At 33.9% G+C, this 23,939-nt stretch overlaps 1 protein-coding gene across 11 annotated transcripts in view; it reads left to right on the forward strand.

The window, feature by feature from the left end:
• Positions 1-23,939, forward strand: part of LOC106154344 (rho GTPase-activating protein 12) — a 45,549-nt gene that overhangs the window by 18,155 nt on the left and 3,455 nt on the right. For 3 of the 11 annotated variants that reach the window (XM_013528661.2, XM_087012817.1, XM_013528668.2), the window contains 14 exons: positions 8,330-8,575; positions 11,108-11,149; positions 14,066-14,127; positions 14,478-14,556; positions 14,930-15,022; positions 15,813-15,920; positions 16,289-16,436; positions 18,492-18,518; positions 20,558-20,707; positions 21,071-21,169; positions 21,365-21,442; positions 21,651-21,677; positions 23,271-23,399; positions 23,800-23,902. In XM_013528661.2, the coding sequence (XP_013384115.2) occupies positions 8,330-8,575; positions 11,108-11,149; positions 14,066-14,127; positions 14,478-14,556; positions 14,930-15,022; positions 15,813-15,920; positions 16,289-16,436; positions 18,492-18,518; positions 20,558-20,707; positions 21,071-21,169; positions 21,365-21,442; positions 21,651-21,677; positions 23,271-23,399; positions 23,800-23,902 (1,391 nt within the window). The remainder of the gene's footprint in view (positions 1-8,329; positions 8,576-11,107; positions 11,150-14,065; positions 14,128-14,477; positions 14,557-14,929; positions 15,023-15,812; positions 15,921-16,288; positions 16,437-18,491; positions 18,519-20,557; positions 20,708-21,070; positions 21,170-21,364; positions 21,443-21,650; positions 21,678-23,270; positions 23,400-23,799; positions 23,903-23,939) is intronic. The other 8 variants (XM_013528662.2, XM_013528666.2, XM_087012815.1 and 5 more) reach the window with 8 other exon arrangements.

The following is a 23,939-nucleotide window of genomic DNA, read 5'->3' on the forward strand; positions in this document are numbered from 1 at the left end:
CAGCCAGACACTTCTATAGAAAACTGGCTGAAATAAAAACATATTATTCGGTGTGTCGATAAGATTGTCTGAAAGTGGGACGGATAACATCAGTTGACCAGTACAGAGACCCATGGCCTACACGACAACTTTCTTGTCAGGCATTTGGCAAGCTGTGTGTTTTGCTAAACAGCTTTAGGTTCTATTCGGCAAGCTTAGTGTATGAAAACATTTGGTCCATTATACACATATATATACATATATATTTAACCTGGAAGAAGAAGACTTGGCAGCGAGAATAGTATTTGTAACATCTAAACATCTTGGTATCTTCAACTGAAGTGTTCTGGAAGGTGGATATTTATATATTTTCTGTACAGGTGAACTAAAAGTGGATGTTTTGTGGATTTTTAATATAGAGACTGGCTGGAGGAAGATATTGCCCAAAAATTGAAAAATTGATGTCTGCAGGAGAACTGAATGAGAAGTTTATATTTTTACATATGCAATAGAGGTGGTCTAGAAGTGGATATTTCTGTTATATGTAAAAGAAAAAAAACATCTGTGCAAAAGGATTGTGGGCCTATTTTTATTTGTCATTTTTTTTTGGAGTAGTATGTCCTTTGAGAGGGAAGTGTGACGCGCCTGAGGTTTCACTGACTTTGATCTATACTGCTGCATGATAAGGTAGACAGACAAAAAAGAGACAATTACCTAATTCTTTAGATTCAACTTAAAAGATAAAAAAAAAGTTTTGTAAAGCATTTTCCTGGACTTTTGGAGCAATTTTTCCAGTCTAATATTACAAGCACTCTTTGATGACTGATTTAGAATAATCAACAGGATATTTGGACAACAATACTTGCATCATTCAAGTGGAAATAAAAAGCCTACAGCAGTATTTATAACCAAACCTGCGAAACACTGGATCCTTTTTAAGGAAACAAGTAGGGACTAGTTTTTTATGCCGAGTCTGATAATCCAGCCTGTTAGTGCATTGGATGACTTCATTGTCTATCAGATTTCTTTATACGTGAACTCCCTTTCCTGGCTGTTGCTCAACCACCTGCAATGACGTTCTATTGTGTGGTAATAGGTCACATCATCAGACTGAGATAGGCATGACAGTGCATGACATTATATGTATGCAAATTTAAGATCTGTTTAAACTGAAGAACTGCAGTTGCAGTTAGTCTTGTGTTTAAGGTGCAAAGTTCTCTCGAAATGTTCCAAGATTTACCAATGGAGATAGAGTGACATTGGTAAAAAAGGTCCTGAAGATATTTGATGTTTAAATCCATAAAGCTCTGATGCAGTGAGGTTTCTGAAGAAGGATACAAAGATCCATGAAGTATGCCAATGATACTGCAGAGAGATATCCAAGCTATTTCTTAAAACATCCCAACTCTCATTTGGGTGTTTTTTAATGTCATGATACTGACTTACAGTGAATTAAACACACTGATCTAGTGACATATTTGTTTTCTTCTGAAAATTCTGATCTTCAGATTCCAAATATTACACCAAGGAATCGCTGATATATTATGATACATTGGGATTTTATATTCCATGAATTTTTATCTTGATCTCAAGATTTTAAGATAAAACATCATCGATTGTCCTCATAAGGCTCAGACTGATGCTTTCAACTCAACCTCAGCTGAAGTGCAGCTGCTAGAGACTAATATTAGGTCATTATTTTCCGGGATCAATAATAATAATGATTAAGAAATCACTGATTGGTTAGGTACATTTGTTGTAATTATCACAATCCAGTCAAAATGCAGGGAGGAAAAACTTGTACATATAAAACTGGAGTGGATATTCTATTTACCTGACAAGGACTTGACACCGAGATATTTTTGGACTAAAAGTACTCCATCTGTTATTTTCACATGAAGTGATAGACATATCATAGATGAGATAGACTCTATGTGCTGCTTGTGCATGTTGGGAGGAAAAAGTATCAGAGAAAGTACAATTCACAAGAAGGTCCAGCCATTTTGAGTACAAGGAAGGCTTTTGCATGATGCATGTGCATGCGGAAAGTGAAGAGTGTCAGGTTTAGACTCTGCCATTTTGAGTTCATTCTAGAAAGACTCTGCCAATTCAAGTGCAAGAAAGATTGTTTTATCCAGAAAGCGAAAAATTATCAGAGAAAAGCACAGCTTTCTTAAGTACATTTGAAAAACTTGAACGCAAGAAAGTCAGCTACTTTGAAAACAAGACTATTTGTTGCCTTTGTGAGAAGAAGGTGAAGAATGTCAGAAGGAAACTAAACTGTTTTATCTAAAAGGAAAAACTCAAATGCTCCAAGTATAACAAAAGTCACATTTTGTGACTTATATGTGAATGTAGAAAGATAAAAAAACTGAGAGAATAACTCGGTCACAGTATAAGCCTGCACTCTTTATTGGCAGAGGAAACTAACTACAAAAATGGATTTCGATTTTGATTCTAATAACAACGGAGTCAGGTTGAAAAGAGTGAGAATTCTTTCCTACAGGAGGTGGCTGTCTAATGTGGTATGTATATATGCATTGAGCATTGCTTTAATTGCAAATCAAGAGTTAAGATCACATTTAGTTTTATCTTAATCTTGTTTTCAGAATACTTGAATACCATTAGCCATTAGGGCCTGTTCAGAACCAGTTGGTCCACAGACTAACTAGTCCATGGATCAAATATGGCGCACACTTGACATGTGCTCTGTCTCCCATAGGCGTCGTACCAGCAGGGGCAGAGCAATTAATTCTCAGCATGCTGTCAAGTGGATCATATCGACTTTGATGCGCAGATTAGTTAGTTCGCAGATCAACTTGTTCTAAAGAGACTCTTAGACTTGTATGCAAATACCAGGCTGAGCTCAAGTTGAGCTTTGCTTGTGGGATATATATGTTTCTTCAAGAGGAAAGACAAAATGGCAAATAATATGCTTAAGAAGAGTTGATGGATAAATAATGAATGAAAAATGATGTGTTAGTGAGTAAGTGAATGAATAATTATGTGAATGGATGGATAGGTGGAGGGAGAAAAACTGCCATATGATGCTAAGCCTTGTTATTTGGCATGAGAATAGTTAAGACACATTTTTCTGAAAACCTGTCAAAATAATGAAGAAAACAAACCCAATTAAAGAACCACTCACTAAGGTATATTTCAGAAATAACAAATATAGACCCCTATTTTTAAAAAGATGAAACATTTTTGGTACAGTGTACCTACGAGACTTCACTACACAAGAGACAATGAAAAATCTATTTCTCTGTATTTTTTCCAAGTTGAAGTCCTTGAAAGTAGTTCCTTAACAATAAAGGCTATGTATGTCCAGACGATAGATGGGGTATATGTCTTCCTTCAAAAATGACTGTGCCTGTCTTACAGCTAAATCTGTCTCCTAAGCTGAAATAGAAGTGATAAGGACTTTTGTATGACTAATTCTATTCATTAGTACCTCATCATGAGGACACTTTCACAAAATGGCTATTGCCTGATAATTGGTCTGAACACTTAGACCCCAAATTTAGCCTACTTTAGTTGAATATAAATCCACAGTTACAAGACCATTTACATTAAGTTTTCATTAGTACAGTTTCACAAAATGGCTGTTGCCCAATAATTGGTCTAAATATTTAGACCCCAAATTTAGCCTACTTAAGTTGAATATAAATCCACAGTTACAAGTCCATTTGAATAAAATAAACATTCCCCAAAAAAAATCAAAAGCTGTCTTTGAAAACAGAGGCTTCATATGAGGCCAGTGACTGTCCACATGATGGCTAGACAGTTCTCTTCAGAAAGCCTTGATTTCTTTAAATTTTCTTATTGTATGGCTCTTTTCATCATTTAAAAAAGTTAAGAATAAGGGGAATTGAAAATCACCTGTTAAATTCCAATAAAAAGAAGCTTTAGTGTATATCTGGGCACTGGTGTATGCGTGTTTCCACTCATGCACATGCACAAGTATCATCAACAGCGTAATTAGGATATGAGGCAGAATTAATAAGGAGCAAATGGGGGTCTTAATGGCACTTTGCTTAAATGTGTCTTCCCAAAGCACATGTTGCTCCTCATTAAATGGGGCCTGGAATCTGAGGTGTTCTTTAAAGTGTATCATCACTGAAGCAGTCCATTTTTGAGTTCAAAGAAAGAGATGGGGAGTATTCTACCCCCTCCCTCCCTGCCCCTCTCACCTAACATGCATCTCTCTCTCTCTCTCTCTCTCTCTCTCTCTCTCTCTCTCTCTCTCTCTGGTACTTGGTTTTTGACATCCCTTTCAGTCTTTCTCTCTCTCTCTCTGCAAATCTGATATGTTTTTAGTTTTACTTTGACTGGTAGAATGCCCAAAAAAAAAAAATAATAAATAACAGATCCTAGATGTGGATAGACATGAATTCAAACATTTTTCACCAAGATGCTACAATCCATGCAAAAAGCCATTTTAACGGTGAATACATATGATGCCCATGGCTTTTTACATGTGTTTGTTGGTGGATCATCAGCAATTAATTAACTTTTAACATTCTAGCCTTGTTTTTCTTTGATCTCATAGGTTAATGTCCATGCGACATACAAGATTTGACATCTTTGACTGACACTGAACTCTTTAACCTATGGTTACGGGGGAATTTAATGTTGTGTCCACACTTAAGAACCTAGTGATGGATAATGTTGCAGTAGCCATTTTGTCATTTACAGTATTTCAACTAAAAAATGTTGACAGTGAGTTTAAAAATGTTCATTCTGATAGTGATAGGGAAATATTTTGATGGTAAATATATTGATGTTGTCATATCTGAGGACTGTAATGCAAAAATGTAATGCATCCGTGCACGGTCTTTGGAAAAATTATTTTGAATCATACTTAATATAATTGTGTTTTCACAAATAATTTTAAGACATTAGTGCATTGCTTTTCAAGCACTTACCAGATAATCACTGTGGCATCTTTTAAGATCAAGATAGAAAGTATCACAAGGTCTTACAGCAAATAAGAAAAGTTCATTAGAGAAGGGGTATCTTTAGTAGAGAAAAACAGAATTTTGATAGCCCTTTGGAAATACACTATAAGAATATTCTGAAGATATTATAATGACAATTGCATATTTAAGGGTTTTGTTGACACCATTTTGTTTGCACCAGTTGACCCATGCTTTGGCAGGTTGCCCTGGTGACGGTGGTTATATTTGCTAATGCTGGCAATCAGAAATATATCCTTTGAAAGTATAACATGTACTGATGTTAATTATATGACATAAATGACATGTCTAATACATCAGCACATGTATTTTACTTACATAATGAAATTTGCAGTTGCTATGGTGACAGTGTTGACCAAGGTTAAAAATGTGCCAACTAGCCAGGGGTCAGTTGCAAAAAAAAAAAAAAAAAAGAAAGAAAAAAAAAAAGAACTTAAGACCAACATTCGATAAAAAAAAATCCTGCTACTGTGACCTAGTCTAAATTGGTCATCATTTTTTTTTTTTTTTCATAAAAAGCAGTATCTTTGGACCAGCATTTGTTCCATTAAGTGCACTAAATAGACAACATTTTGACAACAATATCAAGACATATTCTGAAATCACTGTCTAGGGGCTAATGTCATCCCACATGGCTGGTCAGATAAGTACATTTTGTATATCATGTTTTTTTTTTTTGTCTTTCTTTTCGGTTGTTTTTGTTTTTGTTGTTTGGTGACTGATGGAGGTGACATTGGACAGTGACTGTCAGAAATACCAGGGAAATTTCTTGTCAAGTCCAGTATTTTTAAAACAAAACATATGACAGTGACTTGAGCTTTTCAGTGGAAAAATTATAATAGCATTTTTCAAGTCATAAATTCTTAGAATAAGAACATTGTGGTAGCAACAAGATTACAAAACAGACTACCCTGAAGTAATGACAGCAATTGGTGCATTGGTTCAGAATAACAAATTTTCTAAACAAATACTATTATAATGAGGTATAATATAAAGAGATAGAGAGAGATATAAAGAGATCTTTTGCACTAAATTTTTTTTTTCATTCTTTTCTCTTTGTGTGGTACAAGAATCTAATAATAGCACTGTAAAGTTTTCAACTTTCAATTATCAGTTGTTTGCCACCAATTTGAAAAACTTCTGCCGGTAGTACAAGGACTTTTTATGCCAAACACCTGTTTCAAAAACTAAAACAGTATAATTTAGGTTGCAACACCTACACGATAAAGTTTAGATAAGCACAGCATTAAGAGCATGTGTTTCAGTATGTAAAAAAAAAAGATTGGCCACAGAAAGCTGAGTATGGTAATTACTTGGTCTTTTCAATGGGCAAAAATTATCAAACTTTCAGATACATAAAATTATACTTCTGCACGGTAATAATATTTGTGATGCTTTTACTGCATAGAATAGAACTACAGAGTAGCCTATTTTTAATCTTCTTGCTACAGCTCAATAGAAAAATTCTAATTTTATGAAATTATGACATAAAAAATACAGCATCTGTAAATTTCACATTTTTCTCTTGTTGAAAAAATTTAGTATTTACCTTATTAAGATAAGAGCCACAAAGAGTGCCTGGATATTATCTAAAATATATGTATGCTTGTGGTCATTTCCTGCACTTAGGCTGATACCATCTGGTCTTAGTATATATTGGTGGTATGTCTAAGATTTGGTGGTGGTCAGATTAGTATCTGGACAACTCAGCTGACCTCCCACTTTATGTCTGGACATGGCTGACCTTTAATTAAGGAATTAAGCCAGACATGGTACTTGTAGTGATTTTTTAAAAATTTAATTTGTTGGGTTTTTTAATTCATTATTTGTTTTTTGTATGAAGGAATACATGTTGTTTTATCATTTACATTTCAGAATAGTCACAGGTACAAAAATTATCTTTTCTTTAATTTTATTATTTTCTTACAAGTATTTCTACACTTGAAAAAATTTAGCATCAATCCACATTTTTCACACAATGTTTTCAATTGTCATGAACAGACATTTCGGTAGTATGTCTTCATTCTGAACTGTGCACATCCCTTTTCCAAGTTGACTTTCTGTTGTATAGTAGACAGTAGAAGATTATTAATCGACTTTGTCCAATGCGGAGACGCTGCTCAGTTGACTTTCTTACCCAATGGCCAGGCCGTTAAGTTATCAATCTCTCAAAATATACTGATACAGTTGTATCACATTGATATTATGGTTGATGTGAAGAGCCCTGAACCGCAAACAAGCCTGATGTTACACTGTCAAGTACTAATTGATATGTGCCTTGACGATATAAGAGGAAATAGCCATCTTTAGTTAGTAGGAAGCAGGCGGAATACAAATGAGACATTGTATTTAACCTTTTCATGAGGACTGCCTGTTTTTGAATTGTACATCTCAAACGAATGATGTCATTTTAGTGCGGAATTCTTGGCAAACACTTGAGATGCCTAGCACCACTTGTATAGGCTCTCCAGTATGCTAATGAATTTTTGTAAATAATATATAAAAGTTTCAGTCTGATTTCTAAGTAAGCTCAGTGTGAAAACTTGTTATAGGATAGAGTGTAGAGATTAAATCATGTGAAACTGCTCATAGCTTCATAGTGTCTCTAAAATATTTAGGTTTTGTAAATAATTCATGTAGAAGTACTAGTCACATAGAAAAAGGCGATGCTTATCAAATTAGTATAAAAACTTAATTTTGTTTAACTTTAAATTCGTTAGGGACCTTTATTTAATAAAAAGCTAGGCTGAGTACAAAAATCAGATATTTTTTACAAGGGTTATTGAAATTTTTGTTCTAATTTTTTGGTTGTATTTCTGCAACATTTGCCCCACAAGTGCCAAATGGTTCTTTTGTTTCATTTTAAATTTACACATCAAAAGGAACGACTCATGAAACACTATTTTCATTCACAGTCAACAGTGCTATTGTGTGTGATTGCATGTCCGAGAAGAAAGATGTCACTATTTCTATGTCTGTAGAGAAAGATGTCACCATTACTATTTAATGTTTCAGTTTTAGGTTAAAAGGCTGTGCTGTTTTTGTTCTATTTTTAGCTGGTTGAAGTACATGCCAAAGTTACCCGCTAACAATTAACTATTGACTGGTTGTTCTTTAATCTTTCTTAATGCTATTTGAGAAAATGAAATACTGTGAACCTTAAATCTCTTAATATATGCATAGACATGCTCATCTATCAACCCAGTTTTCTTCAATGAAGCTAGGAATCTTTTTATAGATTTACAAGCAATGCATGTAATTGTGTAACCAGCTGTTGCTATAATTGTGATAATCATCTTCAAGAAATATTTAGGTGATATATATCATATTTCTTGTGAAAATTGATTTTAAATAATTTTTTTTTTCTTCAGTTGGATTATGAAAGACAATTTTCCAACGACTCGCAACCTGACGAAAGAGAGTTCAGCGCAGACCTTGATCCCACAGACCAACATGGCGGCAGCGGAGGCGCACGCCGACCTTCTGCCCCAGTTGGACCGGGCGAGGTGTCACAATCACCACGGCAACGGGTATTAATGCGTACCAGTACTTTACCTAACCACTCGCACAGACCTTCCTTTCTGCATCTTGTTAGTTCTAGACTAGAGGAGAGCGATGTAGGTGTACGAAGTGGTGCCGCCGCTTATTTGACAACCGTTGCATGAATCAGTGACCTAGATACTTTATTTAGGTCATTGCATGATTATAGAGAGCATTCGCATTGAGAAGAGCCGAGGTCTAGCAAGGCCGAGACCTAAATATGGTGAACCTACATGAAAGGAAGACCATGTAATCATTGAGAGACCATTAAAGGATTCTGCTGTCTTCCTTTCATGTAGGTCTGCCATATTTGGGTCTCGGCCTTGCTAGACCTCAGCTCTTCTCGATGTGAATGCTCTCATAGTCACCCTGAATTTTCACAGTTTATCGATATGATGGCTCAGCATTTGATAGATGCGAGTATCAGTGTTGATGTTGCGAAACTCAGGGTTAATGTTGTGAAGGCCTTGATGAACTTGGGAGATAATTTTTTTCCTTTCGCGAAATATGACAAAATTTCCAACCAAATACAAAGATTCCAGCAAATTTTTCAAAAGATTTTCTTTTCTCAAAAAAGTATACAGAAATTTGATATAATATCTTCATGACACAAGGTTAGAAAATTGGTCAAGCTTTTTATTTCCAAGATGACAAAAGATCTCCGAGTGTATGTCAGAGCCTGAAGGGATATACATGGTTTATAGTTCTCTACATACAAATCCGTTTTCAAAACAGTTCATGAATAGGATTATTTAAGTTCTTGACATGTGAATTAAAGGATAGTATTGCAAATGGCTCAAATTTATACATGACAACATTTTTGGGAGAAAATAAACATGTATATCCCTTTTATTGTATGAAACTTCTGTGCAGTTACTTACATAGAAACTTGCACAGGATTCAACTGGGCAATTTGGTGATTTAAGAGCTGTATAAACCCAAACACTGAATATTTTCTAAAAATTTTTGACCCAGAAAACCAAATTCAACATTTCATTTTTGACTCAGAAATCCAAACCGAACTTGTCAAATTGTATCATACCAGCTGAAAAATTGTGCAGAAGATTCCCAAGAAATGATACCCACTAAGGCTTCGTTCACATGGAATGTCTATTTTCTAAAAATCTATTTTCTATTCGCGCTATCTTATGATCACGGTCTGTGCCCTGAATATCCTGCCGCGTAATTACTGGCAGCGTGAGCCAGTTACTTATAGTAACTTATAGTAACTGGCTCGCGCTGCCAGTAATTACGCCGCAGGATATTCAGGGCACAGACCGTGATCATAAGACATACCGCAAATAGAAAATAGAATTTAGAAAATAGACATCGCATGTGAATGAAGCCTAAGAAGTAAGCTGCATATGGAACATCTGCCCTGATTACACAAAGTTGTTAATACTAGACAACATAATATGTAAGTTTTCTGGACAGACAGAGGTTTCCATATACAGGACTTCTTTGTGCCTGTTTTGCATCGTCAGTGTCACTATTATGCTGAAGGGTATAATGTTTGATGTATTTTTGCATTTTCTCTCTGTGATGCTTGCAGCTTGAGTATTCGAAGACATATTTCGTATTGCATCTTGGAGGATACTCATATAACAGTGTTCTCGTTACACGTAATCTGTGTTTTGAACATCACTGAACCAGCGTAGTTTGTAACTTAGGTCCTGATGATTAATTATTTTGGGCAAAATGCAATTTCTAAATTCATTCTTTTGCATTTGGCTAAGCTTACAAATTTAATAAAGTCCAAAAATCTGCTTCCCCCTGAAGAAAAGAGAAAAAGGGAGAAACATTTCATTATTTGAAAGACATTTTGGAGAATTTGTGGCACAATTACCTTTCAGCTGTACAACTGAAATGTTAATTTTAGATAGAAAAAATGTAATGTCACGCAATTTTCATCACTAAGCCAACCTATGAATAAGAACACATAATATTTTAGACCTAACATACATTTTCAAGAGTTTGTTGTATGGAAACAATAATTATAATAACATATAACTTAATTACACCATACAGTTGATAAGGATATGAAAAAATGTACATTAAAAATATTATTTCTGTTAACTACTAATTGCTAATGCACAAATTCAGTCATCATCCTTAGCTTCTTACACACTGACTGGTATAACCACAACATGACCAAGAAATATGCCAAAAAAACTGTTATGGATGACACTTATAATAATTTGTTACAAACACACTTTTCTTTTAACTCCATTTTCGAATTGAATTTTATCTTGGCTTAAACATAGGAGTAACACTTCAGCGTGCTTTTGAAGTTAACCTGTTTTGATTTGTGTGAGCTTTGAGTGATGCTTTGGTGTTTTCCAAATTTTAACTTTTATTTGTGTCATTGTTAATTGTTATGTTCTTGATTTCTACGTTTTATTCATAAGTTTGCTTTAGTTTTTGATGAGGTCAATGGTGTATAATTTTATTTATGTTTTTCAGTTTTTTAGCTTATTTGGTGTCCAGATCATTCAATGTAAACACTGCTGAACTTGTTTGTTGCTTCTTTATTTCATTACTTTCTCCTCTGTGGTTTTCTTCCTTCCAGTGGCTATTTGTTATTTTGTTTTATTTCTTTTCGTCGACAGTATAGCCATAGAAAGAAAGGGCCTGCACCACAGCCACCAAAGGTAGTATTGTGTGAGGGGTGATATTAGTGCCACCTATCCTTAGTATTTAGAAAAGGAGGATACTAGTGCCACCTATCTCTAGTGTGTTTTGATGGTGCCACTAGTGCCACCTATGTTGAGTTTTGTTTTAGGGTGATGGGAACTCGCAGCCCATGTAGGGGACCATTTCCACAACCCTATCATACTAACTAGATCGAACTGAATGCAATTTATCGAGAATCCCGTCAGATTTAGATCGATCATTGTAGTATGATAGGTTTGTGGGAACCCAGTGTAATTCTCACTGCACATTGAAGCCCCCACTTGTTTTACAGATATATTTCTAAAATCACTCAATATTGTGGCCATATATCTGTAAACCAAGTGTTTTATTTAGAATATAGGCATCATCTGCTCATATTCTATTAATACTATGATTATATCAGTTTTTGTTTAGATGTGATGGAAGGGGTGCTAGTACTGATTGCTGATTTATAGAGAAATGCTATCCTGATAATTATTAAGTAATACAGGACCTGCTGTGCTGTTATTTGTTTTATAGATAGAAGCTCAATGAGTTCAATTATAGGACTTACTTATAATATAATATAATATTATATAATAAAATATAATATAATATAATATAAAATGTTTAATACTGCATGATGTATGAAAGGGTGTGTTGATTGCTGGTTATATTTTATATGTTCTGAATCATCAGTTGTGAGGATGAAGGCTACATTTTGATTGTGAAATGATCATCAGAAGTGATAATGCTGGTTTTTATGTGACACTGGCGAACAGTAAAAATCATAGTGCCTAGAGCTGGGGAAGTTGTTAGATTTGCCAGGAAGCTAACTGCCAAGCAGGAAACTGTTAATGTATTATAGACCATAGTTTGTTAAGAGTTGTATAGTTGTTTCTTTTAAAAAACGTCCCTGAAGAGCTGATTGAAAGGTAAACTCTATGAAAGGTTTAGGTAAAAGCTGTGTATATTATAAGTTAAGTTCTTGGAAAACTCCGACAATTTTCTTGGTAAACTCTTAGAAAGCTGGTGGTTATTTCTGAAAAGGGTTATACCAAAAGCTGTTGGCAAACATCTAACAAACTTATGGCATCCATAGTATGAGCAGTTTTTGACATCGGAATCCATGTATTGCTCCTAAACTTTCAATTGATGCCATCGGCGTAAGGAAAATTTGTTAGATGTGTTTGGCTATGGCAAATATACATGCAGCTCATAGTTCTGTCATGTTATGGGAATAGATTGCTATAGGGGGGTATGGTGTTATTAGTAAGTGAAGCAGTCATTGTCGTAAAATATCAAGGTTACTCGTATTGTTAAAAAAAGTGAAGGTTGCTCTTGATAGCTTGAGGCTGCCATATGTTTGTTTTTTACTGTCCCGAATTGATGGACAAGAGAAGCTCTAAATTATAATTTAGACTGTTCACAGTTCGTTTGCTTGCAGTCACAGGTATTGTAGCTCTTGGGTGTAACAGCGATAATGCAAAAGAAAAAAAATTGCAGAAAAGTCAGAATGTGTCTGTGTCAGGCCGGCAACTCCATGGTCACTCAGTGGTCAAAATTTGGGAACAAAGCTTGCGCCTCACTGCAATTAAAAAGCCACTAACTGTGATGCTGACTTTAGTAAGCTTTAAGATGTATTTGGGATTCCTGATAGAGCTATGATGATTGCAAATTCTTGTGCCTGTTAGAAAAGGAGATTTAACAGAGCCTGAAGTTTGAGAACTGATTGATAGTCATTGGATTAAAAATGGCATCAACGTTGACGCAGGTTTCATCAGGTTGGATGAAGATTTCAGAGAGATGTATTAATGACTTGTGAGTTAGCTTCGATACTGGAAAATGCTTCCCTCTTTTAAAAAAAGGATGAGACAGAGGAGAGACTGAAGCTCAAAAACTGGCAGATAGACAGTAGAAAACTGGTCTTATATTGTTGGTACCCTACAGAACTGATGTCTGATTCAATACACTTTGGATATGTCATTTCATAGTGGAATAAGGATCCTTGTTATCCTTCCTGTACGTCAGTGATTTTTGTGAACCTGCTTTAAATTTATAAAAATTAGTGTATAATTATTAGGTTGATAGTGAGTTATGGATTTATTACTAACATTCAAATTGCAAGCCCTCTGAGATATTAACAATGTTAGAAGTCAAAAGGTTGCAATGTTAAGTTTAAATTGGCGCTTAAGGTGTTAGTTTACTTATTTTGTTGTAAACAATTTGCAAACTTAACAGAACTAATTTCCTGTGCAGCATTTCAGGCCAGAATACTTTGAAAACCTTAAATTTAATTTAGTAATATATGATGATATACTACGGTTACCATGCATTATGTATGTCATAGCTTATTAGTGTTGGACTTATGAACAAATCAACTTAGAAAAAACCATATTAATATAACATATTTGAACAAATCAGCTTAGAAAACTATATTAATATAACATGTTTGAACAAATCAGCTTAGAAAACTATATTAATATAACATGTTTGAACAAATCAACTTAGAAAAAACCATATTAATATAACCAAACTGAAGCTTTGGGTCAGTCTATATACAAAAAATCCACAATGGCAATTTAAGAAAGCATTGTGAAGGTAAAATATTAGGACACTGTAGTGGTTTGAATTGCTATGCTTATTTGTGTTTGTGTTTGAAATAATTGAAATCCAGATCACAGTGATTTGTGTGGAGTGTTGTTGCTTTTGTCTTTTTCACATTTCCCTCCCTGGAATTTGAATATTTTAAAATATTAACTATAAATAAATGAGAATAATGTCAATTTTTGGTTCACTTGCATGTAAAAATTGTAACGATAATGATGTAATATATAATAAGGCAAATCAAAGGATGTGAGACATGATTAAAATTACAACACCAATTTGAATATTTTTTTTTTATCTTTTTCCAGCCTCCAGAAAAAAGAGGATACCTCAAAGTGACAAAAATTATGGATGGAAATAAAAAGTTGAAGTAAGACCAAGTGTAATTGTTACAATCCATGCTCAATTAGAAATTGATACAAACTGCCTTAGACAAAATCATATATTTTTTTTATTATTTTTTGCATTGGAACCACACTTATTAAAAGTTAAATATTTTTTCACTGATGAAATTTTCAAGTTTCTACCGTATATTAGACAAGAAATTGAGATAACATTAATTTTTTCAAAAGCAATGAGTTTTGCATAGTTTTGATTGTGTACTTGTGGTAAAATTTATAATGCATGTAAATTATTCTTTATATTCCAAATGTCTTTATATACAGAAATAACCATTTGCTTATATTTACAAAAGTATACTTTAATGCTTTTCTGTTGCAGGAAAAATTGGTCACAGATCTTTATCGTTCTCACAGGTCCAAAACTTTTCTTTTATAAGGATACTAAAAGTGCTGTAGGGGTAAGAGTGTATGATTCTGCACGGATATAATATTATATTGAATTTCTTAATCCACACACACGCAAACACACACACACACACACACACATGCACACACACACACACACATTACAGAATAATGAAGAACGGACATAAAACATTTAAAATTCTGCCTTGCTTTAACTGTATCTAATTATTGAATGAAAATTTTATTTCTGTGAATATTAAGAAGTACAGGGTGCCTTATCTAACATCTGGACATTACTCCTGCATGCACACACACACACACGTGCAGGCTGTCTCTCTCTCTGTGGACATACTTCCACTGTAAAATATTTGATTGAAGAATAAATGCTTAATATCTGTAAAAGCCTTTCATTATTTCTACTTTTAGCAGCAAGGTAAACCAGACCAGGAGTTTGAGGTGGGAAAGATGGACGTGGAGTGGGCCGGCAAGGAAGTCTCCAGTAAAAAAAACACCATACAGGTATCATAATGCTTTTAAAAATATGGTGTCTTATTTATGCCAGTAGGGCATTTTTTTCTAAATTATGCCAGTAAAAACTTCTTTTAACCTTTGAGGTATAACATTCCAACTCTTCATCAAAGGGCCTTGACAACATGACTGACTCATTTGATGTGAGCTCTGGAATTTATGATGTAATAACATTTTATAATTTGGGGGCAGGGGGGGGGGAGTCAGTTTACTTAATCATCACCATAATTGTGCAAGAGACAGCAAGACCTATTTTCCTATTTTGGCACAATGCAGGTAATAAAATGATCATCAAATTTTAATTAATGATAATTAGCACTGTAGGCAGAGCTAGGTTATTGAAATTAAAAAAGAAGTAACTTCTGTTTCTTGACTGACAGTTCTATGAATAAGATGTCTTGATGTATTTTTATTATGCTCTTAACAGTGCCTAGAATCAGCTGTTTGCTGATGGTTTACCACATGTCATCCAGAGTCAAGAAATTTGTGAATAATGTTATCTCACCTTGTGTCTAAGATCTTAAATTTGTAAACTAGTCAAACATTTGCGGATATATTCTCTCAGTTGAACACCTAATAGATTAATCTTGAAATCTGATTCAGGTTCATCTATCCAGAATTTAGATCAATTAAATTTTTGTAAAATTTGTTCATACCTTCTTCTCTGTATTACATCTCTGAAAGTACATGTTTATTGCTGTGGTATTTTTCAAATTGGCGTCAACAACAGATATTTAGTAGTTAATGTAATTTTGTCAATAATTCTGTTTTTTTTTTTCAGTTAAGCTGCACAGTGGACTTAGAACTTCAACAATACCTCTTACAGCAAGATGACCAGGGAGTCATGCAAGAATGGCATTCAGACATCTCAAAGGCTATCAAACGATTTGTAAGATTTTTGGTTGAATCCCAGTATTAATATTTTTCTTTCAGATTTTGATTTTTTTCAGTTTAAAGTTGTAAATTGACAGTTGCATTGATTTTTGATAGTTATTTTTAGTTTGAAATTAGAAGTAAAATGAGCACAGAGGAATATTATAAGATTGTTTCCGAGATGAGCATGTTTAGCCAGTTATGAATATAAATGTTTTTTTTTTTTTTTTTTTTTTTTTTTTTTTTTTTTTTTTTTTGATAAAATTACTCTCAAGTCATAAGTCATTAAGAAGGTCTCATTTTAAAGTTGTTATACACTGCTTTCATACCATGTTTCCTACCAATTTTTTTACAATGAAAAACAAAATATTACTGTTTATTCAGAGACCCAGACCAGCAGAAAACCTACAACATAGCACTTCCTTTAAAAAGAGCGCAACATTACCTGCGACACTCCAATCCAACGAGAGTTACGACTCTGTTCAAATGCGACCAATCAGCGCCAGGGGGCGGTTCCAGTCATCATCAAAAAGTGAGTGTGATGTGATCAAGAAATCTCGAAATTCAACAGTAACTGTCGATCAGAGTCTTTTAGATTTTAAAACAGATTGTGAAATTGAAGCCCCTGAAATTGAAGCCCCCAAAGGTCACTCAAAAGAGGTGACGACATGTGACAGTTATTTTGTCCCTGAAGCTGAATCTGATTTGATGGCTGCTCAAAGTGCATGGTATACACCTTACAATTCTGTCCAGCAACAAAATGGTAGAACTGAAATGGAAGCCCTACCAGTTGGGGATTCCTCAAAAGCAAACTCCATTGTGGCTGATGCTAAATCTTCCACAGCTAAAAAGAAGAAAAAGAAAGATAAAACTAGTAAAGGGGCAGCTAAAACTGATGTTCACTTGGCAAACAGTTCGTTCTTTAGATTTGACAGTAATTCCCAGTCTCCTGGTCTGACTCACTCTCAAGGTGTCACGGCTTTCCTTGCTCGAAGCACTCTTCCAAATTTGAGAACTCCTCGAAAAATGAGTGATCCTTTCTTGTTCACTCAAAACATCCCTTCTGTGAAGTCTAAACGCAAAAGTGAAGGAATGCAATTGTCTAAATATGGACTTGGAAATGATCTATCCCAAAATGTTTATATGAAAGACGGAAAGGCTGGTGTGGGGGTTTCCAGTTTTACAACAGGGGAGTACCTTGCCTGCCATAGTGACAACATGTTACAAGGATCATCTGCTAAAAACAAAAAGGGATCAGGTAAAAGTAAGTATAAGTACACCCTGATCCTGAAAAACTTGATCAACTTAAAAATCACCTTAAGAATAAGCTCTCATCCAAATTTTGTCAATTCTAAGATACCTATTCCTAAACCACATAATCCCAGCCCCCCTCTCAAAAATTATTGAAGAAATAAGCTTTGACTGAAAGTCCATCATTTATGAAATTTTCCAGAATAGTCTTTGCCTATTTCATAATCTGTCATATGATATTGTTAAAATCAATCTAAAGCTTTTTTACATCCACCGTGATGATTCTACCCTTAAAACCTGCGATATTGCCACCAATAAACACAAAATATGAATAAGGATTAGGTAGGGGGATGCGGTTGGGGGGGGGGGGGGAGGGGGAGTAGAAGGGAGGTGTTCTTACCATGCTCTTTAGCAGACTGTCAGTTACAGCACTAGGCCGAAACAGAATTTGGCAAAAAAAGACCCGAAGATACTCATCACTGAAAATAATTCTTTATATAAAACAGAATCCATAAGAAACTTAATCAATGCATGCTCATTTCAGTTTAAAGACAAGTTCAGACTAGGTGCAACTTAAACTCGGATAGTTGTTACTGACATCACCATGTTGAGGATGCTATTGCTTAATGCTGAATTGAACAGCCAAGGTGCAAGAGGCTCATCCCTGCTCCAGCACCCCACTCCTATGACCTGTTTTTATTGCTTTTTATGTCAGTTAAACTAAGTGAAAACAGATTTAAGTTTGACCTGGTTTGAACATGCCTTTACATTTAAACATATGGCTTGTGGAATGCATGCATATTACACTGTTGTCGGCCCTCTCCCTAAGGTTGTTGAATTGTAGGATATCACATGATGGAACCATCTGAACTTGACATCATTTAGAAGCCCCATGCCTTGAAATACTGTCCTAATTAACTGTTTTAGGAAATAGAGAGAATTAACTCTTAAAAACCAGCTAGTACTAAAATAAATGTGCATTATGATAAATAGTGTTAGAGACACAGATGAAAGTTTTTCTGTAAAATTCCTCTGTCTATACAATGATGTTTTGACAGAGAATATACTTGAGCATGGGAATTTCATGTTAAATTATTTCTTGCCGTAGATAAAATATTTAAAGTGAAATGCAGATTAAAAGATTATTCTACTCATTTCTCTTTATTAACTTCAATCCAGGCTCAACTTCCAGTGCCTAATACACATTAAACATTTGAAATTTATTGTATTCACAAGAGGGGGAATTGGTCTGCCTTGATGGTACCGACAGAGCTGCTAAAGCTTTTGAAATAGATTATTTATAATTTCATTATCACCCATTTAACCCAACTTTCAGGCAGAAAATCGGAATTGGTTCGAATGGGTAAAAATAATTTCTCATTATAAACCTACCTGTCTCCTTTTCCTTCCCTTATTCTTCCTCTACAGAGTTCATAAACAACATACTTGATTTGTTTTTTCTTTTTATGATATTTGAATCACATACATGTACATATGCACTGCTGGAGAGCTTTCGGCTGCATATAGAGTATTTGTAGCTGCATAGTACTGGTAGCACTTTTAATGACTTTTGTTGTTTGTTTTTAATCACTTTTTATTCTGATAATATAAAACCTCACTCAGAAAGAGAGCAAAATTTTATCTTTGCTTTCTCTTTTTATCTTTTCACAGATTTTGTCCTGTATTTGATACGTTTCCAGCTTGCAGTGTGTTTTGCTTGTATTTAGCTGTTTATGTGGCATAGTGTGATGCATTGATTTATGATAACCTAAATAGAACATTGCACTGTATTGCTTATTTTAAACATGTCAGCTTATGAAATATTAGATGTAAAACAGTTTGTATTTAAGTAAAAGGAACTCGTTCTATAAATTGATGAATTTGGAAAGAATTTTATTTAGACCATGACTTTCACTACCGACTGATTTTAATACTTGTTGAACTCTTAAAATGAAGAAAAAAATGTATGAATTCAAAACTAAGAATCACTATATTTTGTATTACAGCTACAGGGTTTCGCAGAAGTTTAAAGAAATCAAAATTCCGTCAAAGAGCTTCTGTAAAACAAACTTCAGAATTAAAAGTTGAATCTCAGGAAAATGAATCTTCTGAAGGTTGATTGATGTATTACTAGCCACATTTTGCTTATCTGACATAATTACGAAAAAAAATCTTAGAATGTATTTTTATTTATTTTAAAGCCCCAGTGAAAATGAACTGACTGAATATGAAACATTTTAGAATGCAAATATTATCATTCCTGCAACAGTTTCAAAGCTCTGTGCAAATGTGTGGGAACTGATGACTCCTTTTGTTTGAACAATTTTTAACAGCAACTTGTGGCTTTGCATCAAATGTGACAAGTATCTCAACCGATGCATTCTCCAACCCTGCCCTCCTGTCTCAACTAACACAATGTGGCAAAGCCAGTGAAAAATGCCTTTGTCCTCTCCATTTAGAATTATATAGTATTATAGGTAAATGCTACATTTGATTTATAATTCCCTATAATTTGATCGCATTTATTTATTTATTTATATTTGTGGTAGCAAAGTTTTTTAAGAGCCTGCTTAACAGTTATTTAGGATACATGCTCTTTTTGTTATAAACCTGCATTTTGCTTGTCAGTTACCTAAAAAAATTAAAAATAAATTAAAAAACAGACAAAAATTGCAATCTAAATCAAACTTGACTTCCTTCTGTTTGATATTCCCATGCTTTTTACATTCCAATGAACCTAAGAATGAAATCAAGGGACAAATTGAAGAATCATCTGATTTGCTTTATTTTCTTAAATTCATACTCTAGTTCAATCACATGATATGTACATTGAATTATAGAAAGCCAGGGCTTCTGTTTAAAAGCTTCCCTATAATATATTGCCAGTAATTAGGATTTGGAAAATATAGAAAGATTATCAGCAATTTTTTATAGTCAGATATACAGAAGTTCAATAGATTGTATGAATGATTACTGTCAGATTTATTGTTGTGATTATAAATGGAGACTGATTTCTGTCAATTTTTTAAAGTAAAAAAAGAGTATGCTAAGTAATACTAACATACTGTAGATTTTTTATAGACAAACAATATGTGATCACCGAGAGTCAGTATTAATTAGTTGATATTAAATGTAATTAATTGATCAATGTATTGAATTTAATTTGCTGAGATGCAATCATATTAAATATGCAAGAAATATTTGGAAAGCTGTATGCCAGTCATATATGATGACAATTGAATTGCCTGCTGTAAATTTCTCATTTCAATCTGGGCTATTATGAGAATTTATTCTCCATATTACCCATATTTCAAAGAATTACACAAACCGTTTTAATGTTTACAGTATGCCCCTCCTTTCCCATTACATATTACTGAAGTTTTGAATTGATTTTTTTTCCAGCCAGTAGTAAATATATTGTCACCCCAGACCAGGAAACAGTGGACCAGATGAACTTCAGTGACAAAAAGAGCAAAATCCGTGACAGGTTGCTGAAATTCTTAAAGAAGCGGCCAACGATGGAGTCTTTACAGGAGCAGGGAATTTTGCAAGGTTAACAAGTTGCATCCTTGTCCATTTCAATTTTAAAACCAGGAAATTCTTCAGTCTACAACATTAATATGTCTTTGAAATGATATTTAAGTAGTTTTCTTTGTTTCTACTAGAGTTAGAGTAGTGTTTCTTTAAAAAGGCGTAAGAAATAATTTCAATTTGCTTCTGCATAGAACAGTGGAAATTTGTGTTGTTGTAATAAGGGCACACTATCCTTTTACCTAAAATCCAGAGAAGTACATATTTGACATTTTTATTGAAGCCATTGGTTCCTGTACATGAAAATGTTAAGAAATGTATATATATTTTTTCAGTTAAGTTTGTGAAATGGAATTTAAATTTTAAAATGGTGAACTTTTACAGAGAGTGTGTTTGGGTCTCACCTGGATAGGTTATGTGAGAGAGAAAGGACCACAGTGCCCATATTTGTGAAAAGGTGCATACAGGCAATTGAGAACAAAGGTATGAGATAAAAGTTGTATTTATTTATTTATTTATTTTGAATTATTGGAGGACATATCTTTGGAAGGTTCTCTGATGTTTTAGAGACTCAAAGATTCATACTGCTCATTGACATTGTTTCATTTCAGTTATTAATGAGATAAAAGTAGTGAAAATATTGCTATTTGTTATTGATGTGAAATTATAAACTTTCAGGTCTCAGTATAGATGGGATCTACAGAGTGAGTGGAAATCTGGCACAGGTGCAAAAACTCAGGTGTGCTGTTGACCAAGGTGAGGCCGTAATTAAATTTCACACCTGTGTCAACATTTGTATATGTACAATATTCATAAAATAAATGTACATGCATGTAATTGTGTACAAGTTTGTTATTATGTTTTTTTTAGTTTTTGTCTTTTTTTTCTTTACTTCATTGCAGTCAAATTTTCAAGTGTATATATTCTACAGCCTTTGAATTTCTTTAATTGAAAATTTTTGTAGGGATTATGTCCTTACTTGACCAAGAAGGCAAGTTTTTATAGAAGTGTAGAAATGCAGTTTGAGATTCTCCTAACCCTGTTGTGTGGAACTTTATTCAAGCTTCTTTGTCAAGAGTAAAAAGAATTGAAATCAAAATTTAAAAATGAAAACATTAAATAAAGCAGTTGATATTATCCTACATTCTTTATCTAATTTGCCTTGTAGATATTTTCTTCCCCCATTTTATAACAGATTACTTTGTATTTATAAATCTACCAAAATAGATGATATAGCAACAACCTCTTCTATTTTGATCCATGAAAAGATACCTTCCATCTTGCTTTACTTCTGTCCATTTTGTTTATAAAGTGTGCTCACATCTCTGTTAACCAGTTTGTCTAAGAGAGCATTCACAACTAGGTGATCCACACACTAATCAAATATGATGGTCATATATGGTCAACCCACTTGAAAGCATGTGCATAATCCCCACAGGGAATCTGTTCTGTGTCTATGTGGGGATTAAATGGCAACCTTCAAGTTGGTCAGCCATATTTGATCTGCAGACTAGTTTGTTCATGGATCAACTGGTTGTCAATACTCTCTTAAACTAGAAATGACGATAAATATTAATTGACATTGTCACTCGACAGAGGAGATTGCCAATTTCAGAACTTTGGGATTTGTAATGGGTCAAAGTCCAGTCCCAGTTTTGGGCAGATTCTAAATTTACTTAGGCTCAGTCCCAGCAAGCGGATTGAGCATAGGTGGAATTACGATTTGCCTGAATTAGGATTGAGTTTTTGTCTGAATATACATGTATTCACTGTATTGTGCAGTTAATGATTTGGCACATTATTTTTTTAACTGATCTTTTACACACTGTTTGCTGTGTTTTCACGTGTAGACACACATTCCTGTTATAAATAACTTGAGAGACTTAGGCTGCATTCACATGAAAAATCTATTTTCTAAAAATCTATTTGCGGTATCTTGTGATCACAGTCTGTGCCCTGAATACCCTGCGGCGTAATTATTGGCAGTTCGGAGAATTAATTACAGTTTTGGAAGAAACTGGCTTGCGCTGCCCGTAATTACGCTGTGGGATATTCAGGGCACAGATCATGATCACAAGATACTGCAAATAGATTTTTAGAAAACAGATTTTTCATGTAAAGGCAGGCTTAATTGGCTATACTTTCCATCTTACCTTTTTTCAGTGTTGAATTTTCAAAGATAATCATATTTGATAAAACTGAAAAATCATTGTATTTTGCCATTGTTTGTGTGCATGTAAGAGAGAGAGAGAGATCATGTGTGTGTGAATATTACCCTTGTATTTATAACATTGATATTTGTGATGAAAACAGTGATATTTGGGATGAAAATTTTATTTGCATAATTGGTGCACATTTTTATCTTTTCACAGTAATTTAAATAAGGGGAATTTAATGTTGTCTGATAAAGGAAACAGAAAAGAAAATAAATTTCAGATAATTTTTCCATTTTCAAATATAAAACAGCAAAAAAAAAAAGAAAAAAAAATGGCATTTTGTGGTTGCTCACTTCATTTTCATTTCTAAGAAATGCTTAAACTTTTGAAGGTCTTATTATTAATTAATAAGTTTTTTATGTTTTCAGGAGAGTATAACTTCTTTGAGTCAGAGTGGGACATCCACGTGTTGACAGGATCTTTGAAGTTGTTCTTCCGAGAGCTTCAGGAGCCAGTCTTCCCATTTGCGGTATTCGATAGGCTAATAGCAGCAATAAGTGAGTGGATTATAAATGAATATGTACGCAAATAGTTTAAGATAAAAATGTTTAAGTATTTGAAAACTTCTATAACATGAGTGAGCTATTTGTCTCTGGCATTTGTTAGAGTGGACACGTTTTGGAAGTGGCACAATTCACATCTTTTGTTTTCTTTTGTAATTTATTGCAACAAGTTGTGTTTCATTTGTATTGTATTATATTGTTTTCTAAATTTTTTTTTTATTTGGGGGGGGGGAAAGGGGGGTTATATTTTGAAAAAAGTTAACAGTTTTGGTACTTATTCCTGTATTACATTTATTAATGTACTCAGTAAACTGTAATTAAAGCCAGCAAACTGTAATTACAAACAGAGGAATACATGATTTTTAAAACCTACACTTCCGTGTTACCTTTGCAGAAGGAGACCCATCTAAACGAATACCAATGTTACGAGATATTGTAAAGACGCTACCGCGCCCAAACTACGACACCCTCAAAGTATTATTTGAACACCTTAATAGGTAAGTGGATGAACTGGTTGTGAACATAGCCAAAGTT

This window comes from Lingula anatina, chromosome 5, assembly GCF_051362555.1.
Source record: "Lingula anatina isolate TDL-2025a chromosome 5, LinAna3.0, whole genome shotgun sequence".
Classification (NCBI taxonomy): domain Eukaryota; kingdom Metazoa; phylum Brachiopoda; class Lingulata; order Lingulida; family Lingulidae; genus Lingula; species Lingula anatina.